This window comes from Sceloporus occidentalis, unplaced genomic scaffold (assembly GCF_023333645.1).
Source record: "Sceloporus occidentalis isolate IW3139 unplaced genomic scaffold, rSceOcc1.0.p SCAF_9, whole genome shotgun sequence".
NCBI lineage: Eukaryota > Metazoa > Chordata > Lepidosauria > Squamata > Phrynosomatidae > Sceloporus > Sceloporus occidentalis.
In genome coordinates, this window is record NW_028316989.1 from 10,327,839 (window position 1) to 10,355,605 (window position 27,767).

The 27,767-nt window shown below is 40.7% G+C and overlaps 1 protein-coding gene across 2 annotated transcripts; it reads left to right on the plus strand.

Moving 5' to 3' along the window:
* The first annotated feature begins 2,735 nt into the window (after nt 1-2,735).
* DDX25 (DEAD-box helicase 25) lies at nt 2,736-25,633 on the plus strand. 2 transcript variants are annotated; one of them, XM_089538841.1, is made up of 12 exons: nt 2,736-2,851; nt 5,256-5,322; nt 7,251-7,325; nt 9,435-9,570; nt 10,618-10,710; nt 13,065-13,167; nt 16,833-16,947; nt 17,148-17,325; nt 19,069-19,306; nt 22,689-22,851; nt 22,946-23,134; nt 25,382-25,633. In XM_089538841.1, the coding sequence occupies exons 1-12, from the start codon at nt 2,777-2,779 to the stop codon at nt 25,441-25,443; spliced, it is 1,494 nt and encodes a 497-aa protein (XP_089394967.1). In that variant the 5' UTR covers nt 2,736-2,776; the 3' UTR covers nt 25,444-25,633. The 2 variants fall into 2 exon arrangements, with proteins under 2 accessions (XP_089394967.1, XP_089394968.1); XM_089538842.1 differs by lacking the exons at nt 2,736-2,851; nt 5,256-5,322 and adding an exon at nt 7,996-8,072.
* The last annotated feature ends 2,134 nt before the right edge of the window (nt 25,634-27,767 follow it).

Here is a 27,767-nt window from a genome sequence, read left to right on the forward strand (position 1 = left end):
GATGCAAGAGTCTATAAATTATCATGTCGTCCTCGGTGGAGCCACTTCTGACACTGGTCCTTCATCCTCTCCGTTTCCTTTCTGTGCTGCCACACGCCAAGAAGGGCCATGCGCCTGGATAATGATTCTGGCCTGGCATCATTAGTACGTTCTGGGAAATTTAAAGGACGGAGGCTGAGTGCTTTGTGTAGACCTGCCTTACCAAGCCAGGCAAGTCGAAGGCTTTCATGGCCGGCATCCGTGGTTTTTTGGGCCATGCGGCCATGTTCTAGAAGAGTTTCTTCCTGACGTTTCGCCAGCATCTGTGGCTGGCATCTTCAGAGAATGGTGGCATGGAAGAGAGTGAAGATGCCAGCCACAGATGCTGGCGAAACGTCAGGAAGAAACTCTTCTAGAACATGGCCCCAAAAGACCCACATACACACACAAAAAAACCCAGGCAAGTCACTCAGAGCCCCAATACATATAATAATAATAATAATTCTTACTATTATTTATACTTTGCTCTTCAGCCGAAAGGCTATCAGAGCAGCTTATATGAAGGAAGCCCTGAAGCCCCCCACTGCAGCCAGCCCTTCGTACCCAAGGATCCTGCATCTTTGGCTTCCACTATCCATGGCTTCATGCATTGATTTTGCCAGAGCTCTACTCTGGGCCCCACAATAGAAACCCCAACTCCCAGAATCCCATAGCCTTGAGCCAGAAGAAGTGTTAAAGCGGTGCCAAAGCGGGTGACCTCTCCAGTGTGGATGCAGCCACTGAAACTGCAATTGCCTTTTGCATCGTAAAACAAGAAACCCTTTAAAGGAAACGACCTAACTGCACAAGGTCCAAGGCACACTGCAGGAAGGATCCAGTTTGACACCGCTTTCACTGCCCAGGCTCATTGCAATGCTAGGGGATCCTGGGAACTGCAGTTTATTGTGGCAGCAGAGCTCCCTCTGACAGAAAAGGCTAACTGTCTCACAAAACTCGTTCCCAGAATTCCCTAGCATGGAGCCAGGGCAGTTAAAGCGGTGCCAAACCGGATTACATCTGCGGTACAGATGCCTCCTTTGCTCCTACCTCTGTAGCGACGCTCTGGCGGCTCCTCTATGGTTTGGCTCTTTCACCTTTCCCTTCTGCCTTTAACACGTGGCGCAAAGGCCTCTGGGAAATGTAGTCTGCATCCTCAAATGCATGTTCTTTCTGTCTGCGCTGCAGAATAATCCAGGTTGGCACCACTTTAACTGCCATGGCTCAATGCTATGGAATACAGGGAACTGTAGTTTTGTGAGACATTTAGGTTTCTCTGTCAGAGGCACTCTGGTGCCACAATAAACTACAATTCCCAGAATTCCATAGCACTGCGCCACAGCAGTTAAAAAGGTGTCAAACTGGATAATTTCTGCAGTGCAGATGTAGCCAATACGACTGTCGCAGTTACATGTTGTGGAAATCAGGGTGTGCCTTACTGTCTTACTTTAAAAATGTCTTGTACTGCTACCAACATTATAATGTGAAATCTACTTGCAAGAGAGAAACTAAGTTCCAGTCTACATTGCATAAATAGTTTAGTCTGAGGCCATTTTAACTGCCCTGGCTCAATTATTGTCGTCGGCATCATCATCATCATATTTATTTGTATCCTGTCCTTTCCCCAGAACTGGGGCTCAGCCGCTTCACAATCTATATCAATAAAAACATAAATGTTCATTTGTTCAAAAGCTTAAACTTCTGAAAGCTCTTCACTGATTGCTTTGAAATTTGGACACGACATTCTGTTCGAACACATGCTTGATTTATATACCTAATATGTTTATTTATATATATATATACACACACACACACACATACATACATACATAGGCACATGTCACACCTGTGACAGGTAAAAATATGTTTTTTACACACCCCAACAGATATGACATTTCAATTTAAGAGATTGGGGCCAATCTTTAGAATTGTGCGGTTTAGATCTAGACACGGATTGCTTCTCACATGGACAATTATATATATGTTACGTGTTGTGGAGAGTTGGCAAACCAGATGATCTCTATTATGTACACAGACAATGGAACGGCAAAAAATATTGTATACCCACAAGCACTGTGAAATTAAATACTGGCACCGGTTTAACTCTATCTGGATCAAGGCTATGGAATTCTGGGAGTTGGAGTTTGTTGTGGGCCCAGAGCGGAGCAGAGCTCCGCTCTGGGCCCCACAACAAACTCCAACTCCCAGAATTCCATAGCCTTGATCTAGATAGAGTTAAACCGGTGCCAAACTGGATTATCTCTCCAGTGTGGATGCAGGATTATTTCTGAGGGCGGACAGCCACCATGATAATCTATTTTTATCTTTTATGATTTGTATTACACTTTTTTCCTGACAAAGAAGCCTGTGGGGCTTGGAAAGCTTGTGCTCTGTGCGTTGTACATTTGGGTTGGCAACATGGAGGTATTGTGGGAGGTCACTGTGCTTTCACATATGGCCAACATATAGATATATATGTGTGTGTGTGTGTGTTCATGAAACTACAGCCCCCAGGATTCCAGGGCATATTATTGAACCCTGTCAGTTAAAGCGTCGGGAAACCGTTTTTATCTCTGTACTGTCCTCTCAGGCTGCTTAAAACACTCTAGGCCTCAGCGGTCTCCATAGCAACATAGAGAGAGCGAGGGAGAGCGCTGCGTGCGGCCCCGCCCCTTCCAACGTTGCTGTGCGTCACGTGGGAGGGCCTTGGCCCCGCCCCTTTCTGCCGCGCTTCGTTCTCTCGTGCTTCGAAGGCGAGGGAATGTGGCCGGCGAAGGAGGCTTCGTTGCCGGGAGGGCTCCCTTCCCCGGCGGGCGACGGTTGCCTCCCTCAGAAAGTAAGCCTGAGGGGAAGGAAAGGCTCTCGTTCAGCTTCCCCCGGCTGCTTCTCTGCCTCCTTCACCCTCATCGCCTTCAAAATGGAAGGCACCCTTTTGGAAGCCTGTGTTCTCCATAGCGAGGCACTCTGCACATGCTCAGCGGCACCGTTGGCCGCCATGTTAGTCTCTCAAACCAGGACGCACCTGAAAGAAAGAAGTTGGCAACTTAGACTTAATTAACCTGGTTAATCCCGATAATGAACCTCTTTGCCTCCACACTGGAGAAATAGCCCGGTTTGACACGGCTTTAAAGGCCCTCTGGGTCAGGGCTGTGGAATTCTGGGAGTTGGAGTTGGTTACAGTTTTCCCCCCTCCTCTTATTTATAGCTTTATCTTTTTAAAAGTATGTTTTATTCTTTTAAAAACTGTCTGTTTTAACATGGTAATAATTTAATTCCTTTTTAATGTATTTATTTATTTTATATTTTATTTTTATGTTTTTATGGTGCTGTTTTTAATGCCGTGAAGCCGCTCAGTGAGTCCCAGTCCTGGGAAAAAGAGCGGGACACAAATAGAACAACTAAATAAATGAATGTATAATAGATTAAGTCCACTTCCTCAGATGCATTATTAGGCTCATGTCAGGGAAAAGGGTTTTCCTGGCAGTATGTCTTCAGAGGGGTTTTGCCCTGGCTGTCCTCTGAGGCTGAGAGAGTGTGACTTGCCCCAGGGGCACCCAGTGGGTTCTGTGCCTGAGCCGGGATTCAAACCCCGGTCTCCAGGGTTCGGTGGATCTATAGTTTGTTGATCATCTGAACCCAAAAGGTCATATTGAGGAGGGAGCAAGCTTGTTTTCTGCTGCTCCAGAGAGCAGGACCTGTTGGGGATGCTTTGATTGAGAGTTCCTGCATGGCAGAATGGGGTTGGACTGGACCAGGGCCCTTGCGGTCTCTTCCAACTCTGTGATTCTATGTAAATAATGCCCAAACAAACATAGAATCATAGAGTTGGAAGAGACCCCAAGCGCCATCCAGTCCAACCCCCTTCTGCCATGCAGGAACTCTCCATCAAAGCATCCCCGATAGATGGCCATCCAGCCTCTGCTTAAAGACCTCCAAAGAAGGAGACTCCACTCCGAGGAAGGAGTGTGTTCCACTGTTGAACAGCCCTTACTCTCAGAAGTTCCTCCTAATGTTGAACTGGAATCTCTTTTCCTGGAGCTTGCATCCATTGCTCCATTTTCTAGTCTCTGGAGCAGCAGAAAACAAGCTTGCTCCCTCCTCAATATAATAACAACAACAACCACTTTATTTATATAATATGACATCCCTTCAAATATTTGAACAGGGCTATCATATCACCTCTTCACAATCTCTTCTCCAGGCTAAACATATCCAGCTCCTTAAGTCTTTCCTCATAGGGCATGCTTTCCAAGCTGGACACACTCCAGCTTCTCAACATCCCTTCTGAATTGTGGTGCCCAGAACTGAACACAATATTCCAGGTGGGGCCTGGCTAAAGCAGAATAGAGTGGCACTATTACCTCCCTTGATCTAGACACTATTCTTCTATTGATGCAGCCTAAAATAGCATTGGCCTTTTTAGCTGCCGCATCGCACTGTTGACTCATGTTCAACTTGTGGTCTGCCAGGACTCCTAGATCCCTTTCACACATAGTCTTGTTCAGTCAGGTTCCCAGCATCCTATATCTTTGCATTTCATTTTTTCTGCCTAAGTGTAGTACTTTGCATTTCTCAAAGTTGAGATTCATTTTGTTAGTTTTGGCCCAGCTTTCTAATCTATTAAGGTCATTTTGAATTGTTCCTCCTGTCCTTGGGGTATTAGCTACTCTTCCTAATTTGGTGTCGTCTGCAAATGTGCCCTATATTCCTTCATCCAAGTCATGGGTAAAGATGTTGAATAGCACTAGGCTTAGGGCATTAACCTGTGGCAGGCCCACTAGTCACTTCTCTCCAGGATGAAGAGGAGCCATTGCTGAGCCCCCCTTTGCCAAGAAAGAATCCCAATAAGTTGGAAAGAACTTGAAGGCATGCAACAGCCTTATCAACACTGCTTTCTTATTTGCCCTTACCATGTTTGTCTGTGTCTCATTTGCTGCCTTCCATGCCTGTTACCAATTTGTCACTTCTTGATAGCACTCTTTCTTGAACAGGACTTTCCACTGCTCACATTCCTCCTCCTCCACAGTACCTTTTCTGTTCTCTCTAAAGCTTTCCTCTGTGTTCTTTCCCCTTTCCTAATTTCCCCTGGTCTGCTTGTCTAGTGGTTCCATTTCTTTTATGCCTAGTCCTCTGCTCTCCTTTAACCAAATTTGACCTGTATCTAGCATATCATATATTTGTAATTGGTTCTTCTAGGTTATGATGTTTCAAACATGTTGTGTTCTTGTTTTCCACTTTAGTTTTGTAGAACATTCACCTCCAACACTCTGAAGATTGACAGATGTCCTCAGTCTTTACCTTCTTCGGGTAAGGGGATTGTTGGTTGTATTTTGTGTGTGTGTGTGTGATGGTACAGAGTCTATTCTACTCTAATTAGGCCATTTTCAAATTTGATCCTATGCTCTGGGGTATTAGCTATCCTTCCTAATTTGGTGTCATCTGCAAATTTGAGAAGTATGCCCCCAATTCTGTCATCCAAGTCATTGATAAAGATGTTGAATAGCACTGGGCTCAGGACAGAACCCACTGGTCACTTCTCTACAGAATGAAAAGAAGCCATTGCTGAACACCCTTTGGGTTTGGCCAGTCAACGATTTACAAATCCAACTAATAGTTGCATTGTCTAGCCCACATTTTAGTAGCTTGTTCGCATAAATATCACAGGGGACCTTGCCAAAGGCGTTACTGAAATCAAGATATGCTATATCTACAGCATTCCCATCATCTACCATGCTGGTAATTTTATCAAAAAGAGAGATCAGATTAGTTCTTATTTCTGAGAAACCCATGTTGACTTTATGTGATTATGGCTGTTGCTTCTAAATGTTCGTAGACTCTGATCCAAAGCACACTGTAGAAATAATCCAGTTTCAGAACGCTTTAACTGTCCCTGGCTCATTGCTAGGGAATCCTGGGAATTGTAGTTCATTGTGGCACCAGAGCTCTCTGACAGAGAAGGCAAAATGTCTCACAAAAACTACCGTTCCCAGAATTCCCTAGCATTAAGCCAGGACAGTTAAAGCAGTCTCAGACTGGATTATTTCTGCAGTGTGTTTTGGCCCTCTGTTTAATAATCTGCGGTAATTATTGGCATCCTCTTTTTCCCCCTTTTTGAAGATGGGGACAGCATTTGCCTTCCTCCAGTCTCCTGAGACCTCTGCTCTCCAGATTATTGCTAGTGGCTCTGAGATTACTTCTGGCAGTTCTTTTAATACCCTTGGAATAAAACATAAAACATACATTTTGTAATAAGCAAAATAAAGTGTGCAATTTGGTTACAAATAGTATTATTCAATCATATGTCCTTAAGACTAGCAGCATACTTAGTTAAAATAGTTTACTCCACATTGACAATATTTAACAGTATTATCCTCTCCCCCAAAGTTACTCCTTTTTCCTTGTGTGTCATATCTTATTTAGATTGTAAACCTGAGGGCAGGGAACTGCCAGATTAATGATTTGTAAATCGCCCTGAAAGCCTTTGTTGCTGAAGAGCTGGGTATAAATACTTTAAATAAATGAACGTTGAATGTTTCAAAAGTACGTTGTCATCATAAGCAATGAGGCTGCACCCATATGCTCCTTCCATGAAGGTGGCACCCCACAGTAGCAAAAATACATCTTGAATTTGAATGTTGTATATGCACAGGGATGTTCATTGGCTAAAATCATTGAATGTCTTGCACACAAATCTAGCTATTTTGCAGTTTTGGAATTCTGAACAAGTCAAACTTTGTCTTCAAAACATTTATTTCATTCCAAAAGAGAAGATATTTCATTGGAGTTTTTTCTTTTCTTTTCTGTGAAACCCAGAGTCCTCAGTTTTTGCACTGATAAACTAAATTTTTTGGCACTAGACTGTTAAAAATCCACCAAATTTCCTCTCCCCCCAACAGGATATTTTCATCTCTACCACACATAATGCTGTTATCTTTTCCACCATTGGCTTGCTAAGAAAAAAGGAAAGAAATATATAGGTTTTGAGTATAGATATGACCAGGCAGATGAATTCTCTGGTTTTGTTTCACTATATTGAGCTAATCTCCAAAATCCATATAAGTTTTATTGTTGCCTTACTTCTTATATAATTAAATTATATTTCAACCAACTAGATAATCCTCAGTTCTGACATTCACAAAAATTCTTTCCTAACTTATGTATGAACTGTTAGTTTCAACTGTGTGACTAAACATGTATAGACCAGTTTTACAGTGTTCTGTAAATTTATTTTAAAGGGAGATTTGATAATAAGACTGGATGTGGAGACACAGAGAAATGGGATGACAATGACAGTGAGGCTGATGACAGAGGTAAGATTATAACTAGAATGAGTATGCATAAAGGTAGTGAGCTGCTGTGGGAATTCTGAAGACTGCACTGTTGTCTTGCATGCCAGAACCCAACAACAGCTTCAACAGATCAAAAACATCTCTTTCTATAGATAGAAATATATTGTGTAAGTGATAGAACCAGGCATATTCTAGAGCAAAGATGGGCAGCGTGTGGTGCTTCAGATGTTGCAGAGCTTGCTTAGCTAGCTTAGTGGTGAAGAATGTTTGGAGTTTCAGTTCAGTAACATCTGGAGTTCCACATTTGTTCTCCTTTCCTCTATTACCTTTCTTCATGATTTGCTGCCATTTAATGTGCAAGGGGTTTTGTATATAGCATCTATTCAATCATATAAATCATCTGCAAATTGAAAGAATATAGCCCAGATGCAGGATTTCTGTGGTATGATCACAAAAGATCACAAGACAACAGTAGAGATGACTAGTTGCTGTGAATGCATCCCAAACATACTGTTAGATCCAGGTGACACATTTGAATCTACTAACCCATACAGAAGGTGATGCTTGTATGCTCTCCAGTGGCTCATCATCTCATAACATGCTGCAAGAGACACTTACCAATTGTTATCTGGCTGTCTTTTGTTACCAAAAATAAAATTGGAATGAACAAAACATCCTTGTTCTTTTGTAGAATCCCTAAACCACAGAAAAAAATGGTGAGATGAATTGATCTTGAAGATTCTTCAGTTGCTGAAGCAGCACATACAGGTATACCTCAGTTGACAAAGTAGCTGTGTTTCTGGACATTAATTATTTAAAAGATAATATGGTACAAGAGGTATGAATAGCATGAATCATAGAATTATAGAATCGTAGAGTTGGAAGAGACCACAAGGGCCATCCAGTCCAACCCACTGCCATGCAAGAACACAATCAAAGCATTCCTGACAGATGGCCATCCAGCCTCTGTGTGAAGACTTCCAAAGAAGGAGACTCCACCACTTTCCAAGGAGTGTGTTCCATTGTTGAACAGCTCTTACTGTCAGGAAGTTCCTTCTAATGTTTAGGTGGTATCTAGACAGGCACAGACAACTAGAGTAGGATTGGTTCAGGAGCATCCCATTATTTCCCAGTTTAAGCTTTATTTCAGTGTTTACAGCAGACATGTAGCTACAACCTAGCAATTTGAAATGCAGTGTTTCCAGTTCTTCACCACCCTCCCAGTGCAAGTGCTACTCTTAAACAAAACAAAACTTTCAGGTAGATAGGAAACAAGAAGGAAAAGAGGTCTGGATGAGTAAAGAGGAGCTTCTTTGTCAGAGGCTTTGTTAACTGAGGTATGGCTGTATTGATTTGATGACGGTTTTAATGTATTAAGATTTTGGTACATAGATGTAGACAAATGTACAGTGGTGCCTCGGGTTACGAAATTAATTCGTTCCGCTGTCAATTTCGTAACCCGAAAGGCTTTCGCAAGCCGAATCCCCATAGGCGCTAATGGGGAAAAGCCGCGATTTGGTGCGAAATCGCGCCGAAAAGCACCAAAAGTTTTTTCGTAACCCGAAAAAACTTTCTTAACCCGAAACAGTTTTTTTAAATTATTTTTTTTCGTATCCTGAAAATTTCGTAACCTGGGTAATTCGTATCCCGAGGTACCACTGTATTAAGATTTTGATGAGAGTGCATAACTTCTGTAGCGTAAGACTTTGAAGATGCAACATTCCTGTGAGTCAAGAATGTGAAATGAGTTGCCCTTCAGATGAAATGTAATTCATACCGTCCCTCACAATCGGTTATTTTGTCCAAGGCTGATGGGAATTACAGTCCAACAATATCTGGTGAACAAAAATTCTGCATCTTTGTTATGAATGAATTGATGGGTAGGTGCCATAGATACAAGCATTAAGTAAATGCAACTTGGAGAAATTCATCATGGTACAATCAATACTTTCAGTTTGTTTTCCCATTGTTCCCAGATAATTAGGGGTTGCATCAACACATGCTCACCTTTCTGTATGTTTGTCTGTTTCTTTTTACAGGCTTGTCATTTCTTTCCAGTCCACTATTTAAGCAAATAGTCTAATACTTCATGTGATTAACTAATGTTTGCATTTTGTTCACAAAACACAGGGACTTTAGATGAAACCTCTCTCTTAAATAAGTTGATAAGAGAATCATTAGTAGAATCCTGCCATCATGTGGAAGTTCTACAGCGTGATCCCAGCTCACCATTGTTTTCTGTGAAAACCTTTGAGGAATTACATTTGTAAGTAATATACTCACGTTTTATTTTTTCATGAATATTTTTACCCAGTGATTGCCCATCAGTATCATAGAATCATAGAGCTGGAAGAGACCACAAGGGACATCCAGTCCAACCCATTGTCATGCAAGAAATCACAATCAAAGCACCCCCAGAGATGACCATCCAGCCTCTGTTTAAGGCTGACTCCACCACACTCCGGGGGAGCGTGTTCCACTGTTGAACAACTCATACTGTCAGGAAGTTCCTCCTAATGTTGAGGTGGAATCTCTTTTCCTGTAGCTTACATCCGTTGTTCATAGAATCATAGAATCATCAAGATGGAAGAGACCGCAAAGGCCATCCAGTCCAACCCCTTGCCATGTAGGAACCATTAATCAAAGCATCCCCAACAGATGGCCATCCAGCCTCTGTTTAAAGACCTCCAAGGAAGGAGACTCCACCACACTCTGAGAGAGTGTGTTCCATTATTGAACAGCCCTTACTGTCAGGAAGTTCCTCCTAATGTTGAGCTGGAATCTCTTTTCCTGTAGCTTGCATCCATTGTTCTTGGTCTTGTTATCTGGAGCAGCAATATGACATCCTTTCAAATATTTAAACAGGGCTATCACCTCTTAACCTCATTTCCATACACGTTGGCCAGTTCATAGTGTCTTTGTTCAGTAATGTCCATAGTTGAAAATGGACTTGTTTCTTCATTTCCATACACAAAGTATTTTCAATTTGAATTGACATTCTCACCTACCAATGGCATTTATATATATATTTGTCTCTGGTTTCAACTCCACTGTATACATCTGGGGAAGTAGACCGAAGTCTACAAAAGCTCATGCTGCCAACTTCTTTATTTCAGTTAGTCTTAAAGGCACTACAAGATGTCTCTACATACTTTTCTCAACGTTTGGAAAGTCATGACATACTTGCTTAAGGCCTTCATAATTCCTGGAGATCAGGAAACATTAACTCCCAAAGAAATTGAATCTTCAATTTTCACTCAGCGTCCCCTGAGTTACTTGCCTGTGAAAACTGTAGCTTTTCTTATCTTAACAGAAAGTCTGACCTGTTGCAAGGTATTTATGCCATGGGCTTCAACAGACCATCCAAGATACAAGAAACAGCACTACCGATGATGCTTGCTGACCCGTGAGTTGATTTAAAAGTAACTGTTACTTGTATTATTAGTCTGGAAGGTATCTGTGTCCAGTAGTCAGTGAATAATTGAGCCAATTCATGTTGGATTTCTTATACAGTTATCCTGCTACATTCACTGAGGTTAGGGGTGAAGGACCCCTGTGAATATGGAAAAGCCACAAACAAAAATCACTGTTCTTTTTACCTGAGAGACTTCTCTAGGAATCTCCAGGTCCTCCAGTTCTACTCTGTTGTCAACACTGCCAGATGTTAATTGTAGAATCATGCTGGAGTACCTATAAATGGCTAGAGAAACGTTTTCTCTAGGAATGTCTATGTTCTCCATCACAACTCTATGGCCATCTTCTGGCACAGTTGCACTGGAGGACCTAGAGATTCCTGGAGAGAATATATTAATCAAAACTGCAAATAATCAAATCTGCAAAAGTCAAAGCCGCAAATGTGGAGAGTCAACTGTAGTCTTAAGAGTCCCAGCTTCCTGTAGTCATCATGTTGACTGTTGTAGGAAGAGACTACTAGAGTAGAAGAGCCTTTGGTTTAATCTACCATGATTCTTCCTATGTTTTTAAGGGACAATATGACTTACAGAGGGCTTTTTCTTTCCTCCAGCCAACACATAAGTTTTAGTGGAATGACTTATTTTCCTCTCATTGATTTACAGTCTTGTTTTCTACATCTGTGCCTTGTGATAATAGAATATCATGTGTCAAATCCTTTTTTCATCCTGTCCAGTCATGTTATCAGTTGCCTCTGAAATTGTTTTCACAGATTTTTATGTCTCAGTCAGATCCCTAGGAATAGGCTTTGTTCATTGTCTTGTGCTGTTTTCCCACAGTAGAGGAAGATACAACTATTCTTCCCATTATGCAGTACAAATGGCTAGTTCAAATTAGTAGCATCTCCATCCTTGAGTGGGAGATAACCTTTCTCAGTTTTCAGCTCCAGCTTATCTTTTTCTTGGTCTAGATTCAAAATTTATTTAGTTGACCTTGTTGAGAATTCCAGAGAAGGAGGGTGTGGAGAGAATGGACAGTAGTTTAGTGCTTGACATGTCAGAAAGGTTTTGGGATGGCTGGGAAGACTATAAGTTGCAGAGGACTCCACTGTAGCCTCCAGTAGCAAAGCCACTTATGTAGATGATGAGAACTTTTTTCTACGAATTTTGGCTTTGGAGGCATCCTCAGATTTCTTCAGTCAGTGTGATGCCCTGCATGATGTTGTTACTCTGGCCTGTCCCAGTTCAATCTTCCATGAATAATGAAGGATCATTCTCCTCTATCACTCATCAATGATGGGTGTGCAATCTGCCCAGAACGTTGCAAAAGGATCAATAGGATATTCAACTAACAAACCATCAGTGGCAGGAATCTTCCCAATGGGCTTGGCAGGCAGTGGAAGTAAAGGTACAGGTATTTTATTATATCTGTCTGACAGATTACTGGCTGCCCTCTTAAAGGGGTAAAATAATGAGAAAAGACTATTCATGTGATGGAGCTAGTAGCATTTTCAATGCCTGTCAATGATGAGTGGCAGAGAGGAAAGGGAATACGCCATCATTATTTATTGAAGGTTGATCAGGTAATAGCAGCAAAGGGCAGCACAAGGTACTCAAACTGGCGGTGCTAGTAGTTTCACGGAGGGGGGCAACAACCCATTGCTTTTCTATCAAGTATGAGACTCTGCTCAAACTTCTGTTGCCACCAAATGTAAAGATTTCCACAAAACCAATTGTTCCCACCAGGACTGAGAGCTTTTCCTTGTCCCTAGTCCTCCATCAGTGTAAGGACCTCCCCCTGTCTTACTATTTTCAGAGGTTCTAAAAAAGAAACATGGATACCTTGGAAGTTCCTTTTCAGCAACAGAAGGAGTGTGTCCAAACCAGCCAGTCAATTTTTTTTCTCATAGGGGGTGAGATGTGTTTTCCACTTTTTTCCTGTTGTTTGGATGGGTTTCTAAATATGTTTCAGTCTGGAGTTTATTACTTGAATGAGAAGGGTTATCTCCCATTCAGGTGTATAATTGAATCTAATTTGGATTGGTCCTATCAAAGAGTGGGAGGAGATAACCCACCTATGGATATTCTCTATTCACTGCAGTAAATAGCAATTATTCAATTTTCTTCAATGTATTCTCAATTTTTATATTTAAATATTTCTTCCACAGTGCTTCCTGTCTTTTCACAGTTGTTTTTTCCCCTTGGATGTTATTTCTTTCTTGCTTATTGGTTATACTCTAATTAGTATTCCCTTAAGATAAGAATGTATTACATAGTTCATCTGCTCTCTTCTATAATTTGCACTATTGCCCTCAGTTTGCATAAATATCAATTTGATTCTGTATTTCAGACCCCAAAATCTTATAGCACAAAGTCAGTCAGGGACAGGCAAAACGGCTGCTTTTGTTCTTGCTATGCTGAGCAGAGTAAACCCAAACAACACATTTCCACAGGTAAAAGAGGCTAAATAAATTTAATTTGCTTTAGAATTATCCTCAGTTCACTAATGCTAGCTTGTATTCTAGATCCTTTTATAAAATTATTAACCCCAATAATGTCTGGATCCTTGCTTTCCATAAGGTCTATGTCTTTATTATTATCCATATAGTATTAGAAAAACCTGGAAGCTATCATTAAGGTGACATACAACCTAACCTTACTGAAGTGGCATTTATACCACCCTTACTAATGCTAAGATGGCCTAAATACCCTGACGATACCAGGCCCTGTCTAATCTTGGAAGCTAAACAGGTGAGCCCTGGATAGTAGTAGTTGGATGGCAGGCTGTCAACAAATACAAAATGCTGTAGGCTATGGACTTCATCTCAAGAGCAATAGCAGCTTCATTTATATACTGCTTCATACTACACTAAGCAGTCTCCAAGCGGTTTACAACTGTAAGGTAATTGTCCCAAAAAGCTGGGTACTCATTTAGTGACCTCAGAAGGATGCTAGGCTGAGTCAAGCCTGAGTACCTGCCTGGGATTGAACTCACAATGGCTGCAGTGCTGGCATTTAATCACTGTGCCACCAGGGCTATTCTCTCACTAAAATAGCATTATCTAAAAACACTATGCAATTGATGGCTCTCTTTTCTTTTGCACCTTTGAGAACTATTCCAGGATTGTAACCTTCATGTGCACTTAAAGCTTATCACATACAGGTTTGGGATCCCCATCCAGCACCTCCTATCTCTGCCCCTTTTCCTAATTAAGTTTCATTTCTCTGAAGGTCACCCTCATTTCTCCCCTCCCTGATTAGAATTGTTTCTCTTTATACTGTAAGCAACAGAAAATCTCACATACCCCTTTTATACAGAGAAATATAAATGCAAATGCTCTTATGTTTAAAAAGGAATTTATCACAAGTACGGAAGAATAATGGCTTCCTATCCTTCTGTCTTCCTAATCAAACTGTTGGCTTTTATCTGCCAGTGATTAATTAAGCCTGACACTCTAAGTAACAAGAACAGGCAAAACAGGACTAATGAAATAAATGCTTTTTAAAGCTGTAAGACTCTTTGCCGCTTACATTTCCAGGTATATGTATGTGTGCATGAGAGAGAAAGACTCCAGAACTGGGCTACTTGGCTGGAAAGGGAGTCAGGACCTGGGTGGGTGCATCAAGGTTTTGTGCCTTCTCAGCTTGTCTGACAAGTCACAACCGGGATCATTTTTTTGTATAGAGAAATTAACGTTTCTCTGTTAACTTTGCCAGTTGAAAGGAATCAAAATTGGTAAAAACGCAAAGGTGTTGTCCCAAACAAACACAAACAAACAAACTGACTAGCAAAACAAAAAAGTCTAGGGAAAAGTATCAATAGAAAAATTCATTAAAAAGTTTTATTATCCAAAGTGTTCAAAAATAGTAGTATATTAGCGATAATTCTCTGACATTCAGGCCAACTGTAGGTATTCAAGGCTCTGCGCTTTGCCCAAAGATGAAAGCAACAAATAGTATACAATGGCAGTTTGCATACCGAATATAAAGTACAAGTTTTGCCAATAAATATAAAAGGCTGAAAACTATAGATCCCAAATGACATACAAGTAAAAAAAAAATGCCCAACAATCACAGAGGAAGACGTGAGTCGAAACGCATTTGGTTTTATTGGTTGTGTACTTTCACCTTTATTATATGTCCTCTGAAGTGCATACATTTATGCCACTACATGCACTTTAATTGTTGGACATTTTTTTTTACTTGTATGTTCAGACCCATGAAAGAAAATGTATTTAATACACCTTTGTCCCCTTCTCCTTCACTTGCTAATAGTTCCTCTGTTCTCTCTGCCAGAAGGCGGCCTCCTACAGCCCCTAATCGTGTCTCATCAGCACCCTCTTTGTCTTTGCCCTCAAACGTTTCTGATTCCTCGTTGCGTTGTGGATGAATCCCAAATTTGTTATTAGAATATCTCTCATTTTTCCTTTCTATTTTCCATTTGTCTTCTTCCGGTTTCTGTCCAGATGTACTATCATGATCCTTTTCCAGTTGCTCTAAGAATATTTTAGCCTTTTGAATAGATTTTATCCAGATTTTTTCTGATAATAGATGAGCGAAAGTCCTATTGGATTTTCCTCTTTATAAGTAATACCGTAGTCTCAAAGCACATTAGTAAAAAAACAGAAGTCCTTCCTTCTCTCAAAATTTCAGCAGGTAGGTCTTTGAACAAAAAGATCTCTGAACCTTCTATTTCCAGTTTTGTATTGAAATTCTTTTGTAGAATCTCCTCTTCAATTTGTGATCTGATAAAGTAAACAACTACATCCCTGGGCATTTTCTTTTGTTTTGCTAACCGCCTCACACCACCGATCACCTCACTGTATCTACTGGAAATCCTTTACTATATACTTTCCATATGTTTTCACCTGGACTACTGGGAGCAGTCTGGCACTATTGTTGCAAAGTGCTTTAACACCTTATTTAGGGAAATGGTGGCAAAACCTAAGACTCCTTGTGAATGCTCCAGTCACAGTTCTCACATTTGGTTCTTTTTTTCTTAAGAAAGAGAATGATTCCCTCAAAACATCAAATGACAAAAAACTAGAAGACGCTTTAAAAAGGTCTCATGAGGATGTAGTGCTAAAATTGTATGATCATATTCCCTTTTTAAAACATTTTAATGCGATGGCATCCAGAAAGTAGGCTAAGGAACTTTTAATTAAATAGAGGCCAAGTTTCAATAAAGTTCTGGCAACTTTTGCCTTAATTATAAATACTAGTCTAGATTCAGTACAATTTTCTGCTCAAGCTTTGGGTTCTGATATGGCTGATACACTTTAAAGAGAAATTGGATGAAAAGTCCAAATCCAGTTTATCAACTTACCATTTTGAAGGGGAGATGTCATTTGGTGACTCACTGGAGGAGATACTAGTTGAAACTAAGAATAAAAAGAAAGCATTACCTGCAGGGAGCAAGAACTTCCTTGTCAACTTCCTTTCTGAATTGCGATGCTCAGAACTAGACACAGTATTCCAGGTGAGGCCTGACCAAAACAGAATAGAGTGGCTATTGCTTCCCTTGATCTAGACACTATGCTTCTATGGATGCAGCCTAGAACCACATTGGCCTTTTTAGCTGCTGCATCACACCTTGTGGTGAGCAAGGTAGGGCTGCAAAAGCCAATAGCCAGATATGAAGAGATTGCCTCAGATGCTGCAGCTTCCACAGGACAACTGTGGAACTCAGCAGCAGAGGTAGGTAGTCACTGTGTAACACAGGGATATAGAATGATAGAGCTGGAAGAGACTACAAGGGCTTCCCAGTCCAACCCCCTGTCATACAGGAACACAGAATACACATAACTAGGTGCTGCTCCATCCCCATCACTCTCCCGCACACAAACACAAACTCCCTGCAAGGCACAGATTAGCCATGGAGAGGGAGCTCTTCAACAGGGCTGCAATAGGACTGCATAGTGATAAATGTCTCAGCATAGTGGTAGCTGTGCATGCACTATATGCTACACTGAGCCATGTTGGATTGAGGCCATAAACTGCAACTCACAATAGCTATGCGAGTTGCCATTTTGAAGACTAAAAATTAGTGTACAGATGAGCTGAAAGAAACTTGCTCTGTCTCTTTGTCTCATTCCATTTTTGTGGTCTCATCCTGAAGTGCCTCTGTGTGACCCCTACATTTGAACTGGCTGTGCAAACTGGACGTGTAGTTGAGAAGATGGGAAAGTTTTTTGTCAACATAAAAGTTGCGTACGCAGTTCAAGGGAATAGAGGTAAGAGCTTCACTTTAATGCATTTATAAGTCTGTCTTGCTGTCTTAACATTTAAACATGTAAAAGGAAGTCATGCAAACCTCCTTGCCAATTTTTGCTGTAAAATACATATTCAGTCACATTTCATACATGTAGATGCCTTTTTAGTAGCTATAAACATAGCATTAATTCCCCCTTTCCTTTAACTTAAATCTGTCTAGTGCCAAGAGGAACTGTAATAAAAGAACAAATAGTGATTGGAACCCCTGGGACCCTGTTAGATTGGTGTTTCAAGCTAAAGTTTATGGATATACGAAAGATACATGTATTTGTGCTGGATGAAGCAGATGTCTTGATGAGCAAACAGAATTTTTCAGACCAGAGTGTCCGTATTCAGAGGTAAACATATTTTGCTTGCTACTTAGAAAATTTCTGAAGAAATAGTTTGCTCCTTGCTGAAAGTGCTATATGCATAGATTTTTTGAAAATTTAGATCAACGGATTTTAAAAAAGAAATGTGTGCACCAATAAAGCTTGCTTTTCAGTCATCTTAATATTTAAGGAAAGTGCAGGCTTTGTATGGCTTACCTGTAGAAAAGTAACTTCAGATATAAACTATAGTCTGATCCACAAGACACTTTTCTTACATCAATTTTATTGCTTTGTCAGAAGAGTTGTGTGCAGGCATAGTGGTTTTTCTCTTTGCATGTACAGTGGCAAGCTAGGGTGGGTGCAAAATGTTGGTACATGCTTGTTTCCTTCTCCATAGCTGTTCACATTTCTCAGATATATTTCTCTTTAACTCATTTGGTGAGAGGAGGAATCCATACCAGAGATCTGCCCTGAGACAGGCAGGAAAGGAAGCATGTGGACCATAGGGGGGGAAAGTTTGGTTCCTTCAAGTGTGGCTGTCTTCTCAGAGGCATTTCTTTTCTGCTTTTGCCCAGATTACAACTCTTTTTCCTGGCTGCTCAACAGTTCTATCTTGAGTCCCTTTCTAATTTCAGTTTACATCTCATGTCCATTCTTCCTGTACTTCTGTTTTTCTGTCTTCTGCTCCATTGACATTTTTTCCCTGGGTGCCTGTGTGGTGTCATCTTCTTTACTTTAAATCTTCTTTATTACTTACTTCTCTTAAAGTCTTTCCTAAAATCCCACCTCTTCTGTGAGATGTTTGGATTTAGTTTTGGGAGATTGGGAATTACAGGAGGAGCCTCCGTTCAGCCAAGTGCAGCAGGCCAGGTGCAGCAGGCTGATCCCAATAGCAAGTGCCAGATTCAATCTTTGGAATCTTCAGGTAGGGCTTACCACATACTTCATTCGAAATCATACCATTGGTGCATCTAGCTTGGTGTTGTCTGCACTGATTGACAGTCTCTTGCCAGGGTTTCATAGAGAAGTCTTTCCCAGAAGATTTAAAGCAAGGTTAGAGTTAACACAGGGACCTCAAACAGTGGAAGCTACCGCTTTATATCAAGTCAGATCTTTGACACATCTGTTCAAAATATGGAAAATGCAGCCCGTGGGCTGGCTGTGTTTCCACAAATGTCCATCAATTTCCCTTGGGAGTGTTGGGGGCAATTTTACCACAGTTTGGCCCCCCTGGACAATTTAAGGCTTAAGAGAAGGTCTTTTTCTTACAGGAAAAGACCTGGAAATTGACCTTCCAGTCACTTTCTGTTGAAGAAAAGATCTATCCTAAACCAAAAATGTTCCATGATGGATCCCCAACATGGCAGAAGTACCCTCCAACAGTCCCCTAAAGGATGTGGGTGTATTTTGGTGGGAAAGTGTTTTTTGTTTTTGTGGGGGGGAGGGTTGGTAATTTTTGTTTTGACTGGTGGAGGAGTGTGTGGCGCTGTACAAGTCCTTCAGGGGAATATTACAGCCTGTGAACTCCACAGTTGCCCACCACTGATGTAATTCAGTATAATCAACATTGGCTGTCAGTGAGATTTCCATACAGGCATCTTTGCCAATCATAATTGGAGATGATGCATGGATATCATGTAGAAAGAAGAATACTGAGCTACAGATATCCCCTGATGAGTTGTTTCATTTGTCATGAACTTTAGGCAGAGGATTTGTCTACATAACTGATAAAAGCAATGATACTTTTGAACTCTCCCCCAACCCATTCAGAGCATTATCTCAAGATTGCCAGATGCTTCTCTTCTCAGCAACCTTTGAGGACCCTGTGCTACAGTTTGCAAAGCGCATCGTCCCTGATCCAAACATTATTAAGCTTCGCCGAGAGGAGCTGACTCTCAGCAATATCAGACAGTATTACTTTGAGTGTGAGAACAAGGAAGATAAATACAGAGCCCTATGCAATATCTATGGCAGCATCACTATTGGCCAGGCTATCATCTTCTGCCAGGTAAGGCACTTGCCTAGATTGTACATAATTTGGAAGAGGTCAACAGAGAATCCACAGCAAAGTTTTTGGGATAGTGTAGGTACAGAGTAGTGGTGGGTCATGATTATGAGTTTGTTTGGTGGTGGTTTTGTTTGTTTGTTTGTTTGTTTGTTTGTTTTTGCATTGTAACACAACCAGCAGAGTAGTGTAGTTTCACACTGGGCACATCCCTTCTTTACTTTTTTGAGGGGCAGAGTAGAACACCTTAAGGCAAATTCTCCCAACATTTTGTATGCAGAGCAAGCTATGAATCAGGGTGGGGAATGTGTGGCCTGCATCAGCTGTGGTGGCTAAGGATGGTAGGAGCTGCAGTTTTATTTTATTATTTTATTAATATCTTGCTTTTCCCCCAAGATAGGATCCAAGGTGATATACAGTAAAGTTAAGGCAAGATAGAGCTATAAAAAAAACCTGGTGATAAAAAAAGTTGAAATATAATTTAGCAAGCAATCATATTAAACACTATTAACCTAAAATTTATAATATAATTTAAAACCTACCACCGAAGATAAAAATACAGCACACACCTGCAAAAGACCTTTAGTCAACCAGTTAATATTCTAATGACCGTGTAAATGAAAAGATCCTTCCCTGGCAGTAAAAGGGAGGTTAGAAGGATGTCAGCCTAGCATCCATTAGCAAGTAATTCCACAGCTTGGTGTCATGTATAGGAATGGTTTAGTTCTGAAATCCAAGCATTCAGTCTTAAAACTAGAAACTATAGATGTTTGCATCAGGACTGAGAGTCCACTGTTATTACATTACAGTATGGTTAAAACATACAATAATTCAAATTCTGAGTGGGCTAACACCCCATTTCTCTTTAAATCAAACATTCTCCTTTTTACTATTTTCCCATGACCACATCTCCTTCCATCTTGTACCATCTGTTCCCATAGATTGACCATGAGGGCATTTTTGGAAGAACGTACACAAAAACATGGTTAAGATCTAAAACAAAAGAGTAATCAAAATTGATGTAAAATGAAATCAATAGAAGACATTGAAGATTTAGAAATAAAAACATTGGTTAGATCTAAAACAAGGATTTGAGATGAAGAAGACTGAACTAGATAACCTAGTAGAAGGAAATGAGCAGAAACTAACATCTAAGATATACAGTGTGCCGGTGTTATATGCAGCTTTCAGCATATGCTGAAAGCCGCGCACAGGGTGGCACATCCCATTTGGATGAATGGGGTGCAGGCCCATGCCATGCGCACGCTGCCACATGCACGAGCCTCATTCACTTGAATGGGGCTTGAGCATGTGCGGTATTTGACTTACGCAGGGGGGGCATCCGGAACGGATCCCCCGCGTAAGCCAAGGGTGGACTGTATAAGTTCCTCCTCAAAAGAAAACTAAAACAGGTTGTTATTAAAGACTCCATGATACACCGGTCCAAAAGCATCAGCAGAGAAATCTATCTGGAAGGCTGATATTATGCCAGAAAAAGAACTTACAATTCATAAAATGCCAAAATATTAATGAGAACTTTAAAAAAAATAGAATTACGATGGCCTATAATTCCAGCAAAAATAGCAACAATATACAAAACAGGAAACAACAAATGTTAGAAATGTGGAACAACCATTGGAATTTGGTGGAATTGGCCACATATAAGGAAGTTCTGGAACAATACTGAATATAAAATTTGAAATGATACTGGAAATCTATCTATTCAGTATGATGGACAAAATGACCTGCAAGAAAATATTGGAGAAAAATCCTATATATAGTTTCTGTGGTAGGAATGCTATTGCCCAAAAGTGGAAAACAGAACATATCTGAACTACAGACGAATGGCTGTTAATAGCTCTTAGACATGACAGTTGCTGGTTCAATACTGAATGCTTGGATCAGATCATTTCTCAATTTCAAAATTCTTCTGAATAAAGCCTCTGCTACAAATCTGATTGCAGCAAGGGAATCCATTTAATCCTTTTATCTGATGTTAGTAGTACTTGCTCAAAGTTTGTATGGAGATCAGCATTTATGGTAGCACTATTAGGCCATTGCAAGGAGAATCTAAGCAGCTGATGATCACTACCAACTACTGAATCAACTGTAAAAGTCAGAAATAAGGATTGAGAAGCATAAAAAAAATCACATCATCAACTGTGCTTGCACCAAAGTTACTTATATAAGTAAACTCTCCCTCTGAGTTGTCTAAATGAGAGCCATTAATTAATGTTAAATTTAGTTTTGTTACTAATGTATAAAAAATGAGCCCAGAATCATTGATCTTCATATCTTTAGAGTTACGCATGTTCAAATCTTCCCACAATTCAGTTGGGCTTCCTAAAGCCCTAGCAGTGGCCTGGTTAGTTGAACCTATACATGCATTAAAATCACCAGCAATTACTAGTGGAACTAAAGGAAATTCATGCTCAAGCTCAGCTAAATAATGTTACTACTATCTACAGAAATATAATCAAGCTAAGCTATGGTTGCCCATTCCTGACACATGGGATCAGCCACTGAGGAAGCCAACTCCAGTGTTCTCACCAAATGAGCCTGTGATGGGGAAATCAAGAGAATGCCTACTCCCAAGGATCTTAAGATTTGGTATTTTCATATAGGGTCTGACAATGTCCACAGGGACACACATAGCTACAGATGTTGGACTAAAACTCTTATTAGCCCTAACTAGTGGTGAAGGATGATGGGAATTGCAGTCCAACATCTGGAAGGCCACAAATTCTTTCCTCACTTTCTAGTTTGACCAAGAGAGTGAATTACTATTTGAATCAGTAAACAAAGGGATCTTGTAGAATCTTTGAGATTCCGTCTACATCTGCACTACGCAAATAATCCAGTTTGACATCATTTTAACTGCCATGTCTTAATGCTATGGAATTATGGGAATTGTAGTTTATTGTGGCACCAGAGCACTCTGACAGAGAAACCTAAATGTCTCACAAAACTACAGTTTCCTGTATTCCATAGCATTGAGCCATGGCAGTTAAAGTGGTGACAACCTGGATTATTCTGCAGCGTAGACAGAAAGAAAGCTAACCGAAATAAAACATGCATTTGAGGATGTAGACTCAAGTCTATAAAAGGTCATGCTATCAACTTCTTTCTTTCAGTCAGTCTTAAAGGTGCTACAAGATCCCTTTGCATACTGATTTCTAGATTAACACGACTACTGTATGCCTTTGAATTCTATTTAAATCAGATCACTCTTATTAATGGGTGTCATTGGGAATCCAAGATAGGAGAAATTATGAGAGAAATGGATGCTTTGAGGATAACATGCTGAAAGCTACCCAGGTCTTTTCTCTAGCAAGGCTGTGGTCATAATCTTTCTGTGTCTTTGTTTCCTACATTTTTTTGATAGACTCGTAAAAATGCTAAATGGTTATATTGGTCACTGGTAAAAGATGGACACCAAGCAACCCTGCTGAGCGGGGAACTTACCGTTGATCAACGGGCAGTTGTGATCCAGAACTTCCGTGATGGGAAAGACAAAGTCCTCATATCAACCAACGTCTGTGCTAGAGGTAAGGTTTGCAGAAGCAAAAATGTTTTGAGCTTCCAGAATGCTTTAGCATAGGCATTTCAGCATAAGGTAACTATGTTTATGCTGCCTTTTAGGTATTGATGTGAAGCAGGTCACAATCGTGGTCAATTTCAGTCTGCCTACAAAAGGGTTGCATGTGGCTGATTTTGAGACTTACCTACACCGCATAGGTCGAACAGGTCGATTTGGGAAGAATGGTCTAGCATTTAACATGGTTGAAAAACATAATGTACCACTTCTGTTCTCAATTCAAGAGCATTTCAGTGAGTAATTTTGTTTCCTTTTTAAATTTGGTTTTATTAGAATTCTATTTCCATCTGAACTTTTCTGGCAGAATGTTAGAATATTAGGTCAGGATCATCCGTATTTGAGTCTTTCTTCAGAAATATGCTCCCTTTCTTTCAATTTGTGCCATACAGTGGAACTCCTAAAATGTACAGCAATTTGGGGTTTTTAAAACTTGCTATGTAAAAGAACTAAAGAATACAATAAAAAACATAGGAAGGAAACGTTGAGCAGATAAAATCTGAAAATCATTGTAAAAAGGGGGGGGGGTGTCTGAATGCTGAAAATATAACAGTGTAGCCTCAATGCAAAGGGATACTGTTGCACCTTTGAGACTGAGAGAAAGACGTTTGTAGTGTACGCCAGAAGATCGTCTGTAGGGAGGGATACTCCCTAAATAGGGCACTACAACCAGGTAGGCCCTCTCTCTTGTAGTCATTTGACTAACTTCCTCTGGAAAAAGAATCTATAAGAGGGTTTCTGACCATGACCTAAGGATCTGGGCAGATGCATATGGGAGGAGGTGTTCCTTGTCTGAAAGAGAGAGCAGAGCTGATGCTGGGTGTTGATCTACTGGGTGTTTGATCTACTCTGATAATGACAATACTTAGATCGATAACAGTAACTTTTTTAAAGGCGTGCCTTTGCCTAGCCTTTGCTGAAGGAAAGCAGATTTGGCTAGTGAGACTCATGCCTTAATTACACGTCAATTAGACTGCAAGTATAACTCAGTTAACAAAGCAGATGTGTTCCTTAGCATTATCTTTTTAACTGAAAAATTGGTAGTTTTTTGTGGGTTTTTCGGGCTAAGTGGCCATGTTCTAGCAGAGTTTCTTCCTGACGTTTTGCCAGCAACTGTGGCAAAAAACTATGGATGCAGGCCATGAAAGCCTTCAACTTCACATTGAAAAATTGGTGCCAGAACAAAGCAGGTGTAGTTCTGCATCCTTGTCTCTAGGACTGAGAGACTAAGGGTCCTTGTTTCTTGTCAACTAATTCTGGATTCTATCTGGAGTCGCCTTCAACCACCTTTTTTCTGTATTAAATGTTCTGTATTCCTATCTGCTTTCAAGCTCAGTTCAGGGTAAATACTTATTTATAAATAAAATAACCCCCTGCCATACAGGAAAACACAATCAGAGCACCCCCAAGTGTTTTGACTGTGTATTCCTGCATAGCAGTGGGTTGAAGTAGATGGCTTTTGTGGTCTCTTCCAGCTCTGTAATTCCCTACCCCCTTTTTTCCAGGCCACATTTTCATTCCTCTTTTATATTCTTTTTCCTGTGTATATTTGTATAGCTGTAGATATTTCAACATCAGTAATGCCCTGTCTAATTGTAACCCCTCAGATAAACAGATCCTCTTCTCTTTAGCACTTCCTAAATATGTTGCCTTTGTGCATTTTTTAAGGGAGAGGTGTGTGTGTGTGTGTGTGTGTGTGTGTGTGTGTATGCACACCTCTAAGTTTTACCCACAACTTTTTCATGGATCATAGCAAAATCCATAATTCTGGCCCCCAAACCTGAACTCAGTTTAGACACAAAGTTGATTTATACATGAGCTATACATAACTTATACATTATTCTTTTTAGGAGTGGCATCTAATTATTTATATGAATGTAAATTATTCTTGATGCCCAAATAACCTTTATATGTGCAGGCAGTTTCACTGATTTTAGTTTTTGACAGGGATGTAATGTAAAGTTTTGAACTGGGTTGCGTTAAGCTGGTAATTTAGAGCTAGTGGCCCACATTGGTCCCCAGGAACATTGGCAGGCTGCACCTCTCTCCACTGTACCCACCTCTGCAAAAACAATCCCAAAGCTGCCAAGACCTCTGGAAGCCTCAGGATCAGTATCTCAGTTGCTTCACATCTCTCTACAGGGACATAGCCAGACACTTCTGTGATTGACCTTTGCCAACTTCCCGGCATTATTAATTTGTGGGTGGAGGGGAGACTTCAGTAGCTTTATGGTAGGTCCGATCATGGCAAATGTCTCCCATGTAGTGTGGTTTTGCATGCAGAAGTACTCTGCTAATCTGAGCCATACAAAGTTGTATCTAGTGTCTACTTTCAGTATGGAACCCTTGTACATGAAGAGGAGGAGATTCAGCTCAAACATGCAATCTAATTAGAAAACCTTGAACTCTGCATCTACTCTCAGTACTGGGTTTACACACAAATGAACTACAAAGTAACTTCCTCTGTCTTTCTTTCTTTCTAGAGATTGTTATAAAGCGCCTTGATTCTGAAGATATAGAAGCACTGGAAGAAATAGAAGACTGAATTTTTCCAATTCTGTATCTTGGTTAAAAGTATTTTCCAGATAGGGATATTTTGTTTCATTAAAGTTTTTATTTAGTTTCTGTGAGCCATTATGGTGTATCTAATGACATGATCATTGTTGCACTTTTGCAATGTTGGCATAGCCTAATCAACATATGATCTACAACAATATAACACCACAGTGAATATGGCTATTGTGTTGTGTGGTTTTTCTTTGGGAGCTGTGAATGGGTGAACATCTATTGACACACACCAATCCCTGCCTTCTTTGCCCTAATATTTTAGGCCCTCGTGTGATTGAACTCCATTGTATTTCAGAAATACTCCTCAAAATAGATGTGATCTAATGAATGCCAAGTTCCAAAAGCATAATAAACAGGCCTTTGAAGGTACACATATTCTATCAAAAATGGCACAAAATGCAAGTAATTAAGCTGCTTGCCTCTAGATGTCACTGGAAGCTTTCATTGAAAGCTGCTGCAAAGGCAAATCAATCTTGCCTTGAGAAACCTATGCATTCTGTTTTAACTCCTAGGGTGTTTTAAAAGTAGTGGTTAAATAATTCTATCATTTTTCATTTCCTGGGGCATAGAAGGCCCTCTAAATCAGGGTTGTGGAAAGTGTGGCCCTCTATATATTTTAGATTCCAGCTCAGAAGCACTAGGCAACATGGCCAGGAAGGAATAACAAAAGCAGAGGTCCTAAACATCTAGATGGCCAAAGATTCCCCAGCCCGGCTCTAAACACTGTATGCTCTATTCCTCCATAATGTCATTTCCCAAACTGCAGCATCTGGCACTTTTGTTTTAACAGGTTGTTGCATGCCAGTGGCAGCTTCTACAATTTCTTGAAACAATGAGCTTTCAGCTTGTTCATTATCAGAATAGTTTCTGTTAACTGCTCACTGGGGTTCAGAAAGGAGGCATTTACTTGTCTAGTCTTCCTAATAGTTGATGTTTTGTAACATCGTCTTGTCCAGCCTTCCAGTAGATACAACTCACATTAGCCACTCACTAGACCAGTGGTCCCCAAACATTTTGGAGCTATTGCTCTCTTTCCTCTTGGGTGACAACCCTAGTGTCCCCCAGTTCTCTCTGGCTGACAATTCTAAATGCTCTTCTTTAAACTGCAGATCCCAGAATGCAGTACGAGGTAGCCAGAGCAGTTAAAGTGGAAAAGCAGTGTAGTGTGGTAATCTACAGTGGCGTAGATGTTTTAGCAGAGGGTAAAACTGTACCCGATTCAGGTGGGTTGCTTTGATTGGGAGGGGTGACATAGTGAAGTGATTCTGGCTCAGCAAGCTGCCTTAGAATCATGGGTGCCCTGCTTGTACCAAGGAGTAAAGGGAGATTCGGACAGAGTGTCTGTCTGACCTGAACTGAGACCAAATTGGAACTGCCAAAGTGGGCACATATATAGGGCAAAACCTATCCTTGTCAAATTTGGGACTTAAATGGATTTTCCAGGTGGGAGAATGAGCAAGGACATTAAGAATCACCTGATCATTCATGTAGATGTCCCTGAAGGAAGGCATACATCTCCTGAAGGGAGATACCCTTGAACTTCTGTTTACTTGCAAACACAGATATCTCACACACAATTCTTTCCATCAATGAGGGGCTTATGCAGATTTTGATTATTGGCAGATTCCTCTGGGCTTTGAACTAAGTGCTCCCCTGCTGTGAGCCTACAGGCTCTCCTTATACAGTAGGACCTTGTTATCTGCTGGGGTTTGGTTCCAGGATCCTCCATGGATAACAAAATCTGTGGATGCTCAAGTCCCATTAAATACAATGGCAGAGCAAAATGGTGTCCCTTATATAAAATGGAAAATTCAAGCCGTGGATGCTTGAATCCGTGGATAAAAAATAGGTGTATAAGGAGGGTTGACTGTATAGTCAAAGTGTCTTCCTCCACACTGGGACACTCTCAGGTCTACAAGCCTTTTGCCAGTCCGTTTAATAGAAAGTTTATATCAAACAAAGGGACCCTGCATGGAGGGGGTGATCTTTGGGGTAACAATGTGCTATTGTATGGTGCTACTGGTTATTGAATTGCAAACAGTAGGAGGTGGTGGTTTCCATGTCAGGCTTTCAGTAAATTCACTTTGGGTTTTATTCCAAACTTTAAAGGAGTCGCCCAGAGTGCTGAACCCACAGAATTTCCTTTAAAGTCTGGAATAAACTCTGAGGGGATTCAGCACAATGCTGACATGGAAATTCTTGGTAGCCCTTGCCACCAGAGCCAATGGTGAAGAAGACTGATGGAGTTTTCAGTTAGGAACATGTGGAGGGCCACACGCACTTGTCTCCTGATTTGCATAA